Here is a 4,579-nt window from a genome sequence, read left to right as displayed (position 1 = left end):
ATCCCAGTACATTATTATTGTTACATCACTTTATTACATATATAACATTGATAGGCAAATGGGATATACAAAAAACACAAGCGGCCATAAGAAGCAAACAATTATAAATATTTTAAAATATAAAAGTAGAGAAAATCAGACCAAAATGATAGATTAAACTAAACATTCACTTGATAAAAAAAAATCCCGATATTTGACGGATCCGACGACTTTATTCCTCACAAATATTTCTGTCCATCCAGCGACGTTTCTCAACGTGTAGTGTGTAGTGACAGTAGGCCTACTAGTCTATTTTACAAAATCTAGTTTTGCCTCTTTTAATTTTGCGACTGTATTGGTTGGCAACCTACTGGCCTGAGTTAGTCTAAATACACAGATCACATCTTCTTTTGTGATAGTTTCCCTCCACTCTTGACTGTCTTTAGTACACGGAATGCATACAGATGAATATGTTCCACTGTACCACGATACCTCCACTTTGTTTTCCGTAATACAGCACTTTCCCTATATGTGGCCATTCTGATGGGTACCTTTGTAGAGCTGTCGCTACCATTGCACCAAACTCTAGTTGCTGTGGCGGCTTCCGTTTAAAAAGTCGTCCAATATGAATCTTGGATAGAAGAAAACAACAACATATTAGTCAAAGTCACCTGTAAACTAGGCCCAATAGGTAATCATTTTAGTTATTCCGGAGACTTATTGTTAAGACCGTTATTATTTAATTTTTTATATCTTTCATTTACTTTTTTATTTATTGCTAACTTTCATTTTCATTGATTATGATGAAATATTTGAAAATATGTTATATATTATATGCATATTTACTATCATCAATTCATTACTTTGTAAATTTATGCTACACGATATTTTTTGAACAATGAATTTACCCTTATCTTCTTTTTAACATACACAGTAATTCAATTACTAAAAATATAAATAAAGTAGACAATACGATTTCAAATAGGGAACTCAACTAGTCAACATTTAAAGACCATCCCATAGTATTGTTATGCGATTAAGAGCGCCATATTAAAGTTTAACCTGTCTATTTCAATTTATTTTTTGTCACCATGCTACAAATTTGTAGCATGTCACCATGCTACAAATTAAGGAAACAATAAAATTGAAAATAAACCTGGTTTATGGTTATGTATTACATTAAAAAAAAAAAACCTATCAAAAACGTACCGGCTTTATTTCCTCTTCTTTGTCCGAGTCATCATCATCTCCTTCTTCTCCACTATTTGTCGTTTCATCCGTATGCGTGACACGATGATCATTGAAGATTATCGTGTGAAGCGGAAATCTTTCAGGTTCATTTTCAGGATCTAGAATTAAAAAAAATAATTATACACAATGTTATTACAAGGTTCAATTTTAAATCTTTGTTTCTATAATTTGTTTTCATTATAGCTTTTCTTCTTTGCATTGACATTTATTCATGTGAATGCTGTGTCTTGGTAAGACATTTGCTAGGAAATGGAGAGTGTGATATATTGAACTGAATTTGAAGTTTTTAAAATGCACTGTATTCTGTCAGACATTTCAGTGAATAGCCAATGAAAATTAATTTACTTGTACAATTTTATGCGCATCATAATTCACGCACTAAATCAAAACGAAAATAATTGCATCTTGTCTATATATAGTGCCTCCATAGGTCTAAATTGGCCTAGGTACGGTTATGTAAAAACTTACCAATAGCTTGTTTTCGTATCTTGTAAAATGTTGTCCGGCCAATTCCATATACTAACATCCAGGCTTTCGCACAAACTTCACTTGCACCGACCAATAGGCAAATTTTAACGCAACCTCCAGATTTATTCATATGCGTATGAAAATATGTCAGCATCCAACTACGTTGTTGGTACTCGGTTAAATCTTGGAATTCATTCCTAGCTTGCTCCGTTGAGATAAATTTTAGTGCACTGATGCGCATTAAAGTACAATAACAAAGCAAATGCAATGTCTGTATTGGCTGTAAGTATTTTCGTTTTCTACCTGCAGGAATAATTGGATATAAAACAAAATTTATTGGATATTTCCAATTATACCCCTATACTAAGTTTTAAATAACAAGCTTGACCGCGATTCGTTGGTATACACAAATGGGCGCATCGTTATTTGACAGGTTGTTTTACAATTCTTATAATTATCGAGTTTGATCTGTATATATATGTCCTTAAAAGACTACTGTACAGTAGTATTATACACCGAAAAAAATTATTGTCCTAAAAATAACGATTATTTTATATAATTACTTATCTACCATGTTTTTATTTTATTAAATCTCTATACCGCCTTTTGATCCTGTGGCTGATCAGCAGCAATACGACCATTGTTTGCGTTTTCGTTGTAAACAATACATTTCTCTACATAAGCTCAGTTAATATATTATTTATTTTGTGCATTGATCGCTATTAAAAAAAACAGTATCGAATTCAATAAAAACAAAGTGTTTTTTTTTTTATAATAATTACTTTACTTACCTTTATTTCCTGTAACAAAAACTACGGTTTCTTCTCCATCGTATAGACGGCCATCAGTTTCCAATCCTTCTGGTTCCAAAACTTCTGTGTGTAGATTTTGACTCCCTGTGTGACAAAAGGAAAAATAGATGGTTTCAAATTTTTTTATAGGAATCCGTAAGATTTTGTCAGGGTTTCTTGTCGACACTCTTATTTTGGCATAGGTTTTAAACATAGAAAATTGTTATTTTACAGATGTGTATGTACTATATTACACTTTTGTAAATCTCAAATTAAGTTAGCATAGGCCTACCATTAACTACCAATTAACAACAAAACTCAAAATACGGTCACCCATTAATACTATAAATATACGGTCACTATAAATATGCATGAACTTGTTTGTTGAAGTGGAGTGACCGGACCTCACATAAATTTGCCTAAAATATATCACAGCAGGTTTGTCAAGAGTGAATAACATTAGAAAGTTTTCTTTTGAACTTACCAGAATCCATAATATCTTGATCATCAGAGTTAATGTCTGTTAAAGAATGGCCAACATTCGCATTTTTGGTGGTGATCATTTGAGTGGGACTGACTTCAACAATCTCAACTGATGAAGATATGCCACGTTTTCACTTGTACTTGAATAGTGAAGCATCAATTCTGAATCACTAATCATCGTAAACTGCGTAGTGCGCATAGATTAATATTTTACTAACTTGAAACTGATAGGTGATACATATGTTGTAAGGCCACTAGATACAAGAGTAAAGTGATATGTCTCACTCCATTCGATGTTCACAAACAAAAATCCTAATCTTGTTTAAAAAAGCGCGAACATTTGTGATTGGTTGGTCCACGGTTGATGGAGTTGACTGTTTAAAATCATAAGGGAGGTCAGGGTCCAGAGGAAACAAATTAAATGTTGTAAAACTGTTTTTTGTAATAAAGAAAAAATTATTTGTTATGTGTAATTTTAATTACGAGACACTTTTAGTAGGCCTACTTAAGATACAAGTGGGATTAAATTCAGGCATTATCAAAATAATTACCCAATAAAAAATGGTATCTGCCTTGTCGACGGTCCATGGATTGACGTACAAGGCCTACTACAATTAGTAATTTTCACACTAATGCATCGAACACATATAATGATCTACAATAAATGCCTATACTGTACAACTCGTAGGTAGAGGCGTTGATCAGGGTGAAGGAATTTAAATCTTCAGAGAGAGACTCGTATTAAAAGTATCGCACACTTTATTCCAACTAGAGTTGTAAATTGAACTCTTAAAATTACATAGCCCTAAATTATTTCAGTTGCATATATTTTGCCAATGAAATATTCATATAAAATAAAATGCAATATTCATTATTTAAATGGGTCTTTAAATTAATTCTTATTATTTATTTTGGCTGTTGGCTTTTAGCTACTGATGAATTAATACGGTAATACTAGATTTTAAAATAATAACATGACTAATTTTATATAGGCGTACTATTTGATTTAAATATATATAACCATGCAAGATATAAATAAAATAAATGAAATATTTATTACAAAGCTTTTCACCATGTTCCATTCTTGCTCTCCCTACCCCTTACTCTAAATTTCAAAGTTAAAACTGAGTATTAAAAAACAATTACAAACAACAATAATTATCTCTATAAATTAATATAAGCCGTTAGGCCTATGCTTTATACAATCTCGCCTAGGTACATATACATTTCAAAAAATTATGAGTTACAATTTTTTTTTGTGATTTAATAATGTTCTTGTACTGTATTGGGTCTTATAGTACAGCGGCATCATAAACAAATACAAACAACAATAATTAACTTTATAATTTAATCTTACAAGCCGTTAGGCCTAGACTTCATACAATCTCGTCTACGTACATATTCACTTCTAAGGATGATTTTTGTGATTTAATAATGTTCATGTATTGGGTATCATATATTATTTCATGTACAGGTCTAAAATGCAGTGCAATGTACACTCCAAGTATAATTAAGCCTATATGAATGGGTGTATATATATATATAACCAAAGGATCTACTACTCCGTGCAACAGACCGAGGTGTAATACTTGTGCTTACGTGTACTC

General features: G+C 31.6%; 1 protein-coding gene across 1 annotated transcript; it reads right to left on the bottom strand.

Moving 5' to 3' along the window:
- Positions 1-7: 7 nt before the first annotated feature.
- Positions 8-3,321, bottom strand: LOC117103004. The gene is made up of 5 exons (XM_033243464.1): positions 2,974-3,321; positions 2,490-2,594; positions 1,699-2,001; positions 1,189-1,328; positions 8-610 (listed from the first exon to the last, which is right to left on the bottom strand). The coding sequence occupies exons 1-5, from the start codon at positions 3,050-3,052 to the stop codon at positions 422-424; spliced, it is 816 nt and encodes a 271-aa protein (XP_033099355.1). The 5' UTR covers positions 3,053-3,321; the 3' UTR covers positions 8-421.
- Between the last annotated feature and the right edge of the window lie 1,258 nt (positions 3,322-4,579).

Source organism: Anneissia japonica, unplaced genomic scaffold, assembly GCF_011630105.1.
Source record: "Anneissia japonica isolate Jap-2015-1 unplaced genomic scaffold, ASM1163010v1 scaffold9427_len4571_cov92, whole genome shotgun sequence".
NCBI classification, from domain to species: domain Eukaryota; kingdom Metazoa; phylum Echinodermata; class Crinoidea; order Comatulida; family Comatulidae; genus Anneissia; species Anneissia japonica.
This window is presented reverse-complemented; position numbering and strand designations above follow the sequence as displayed.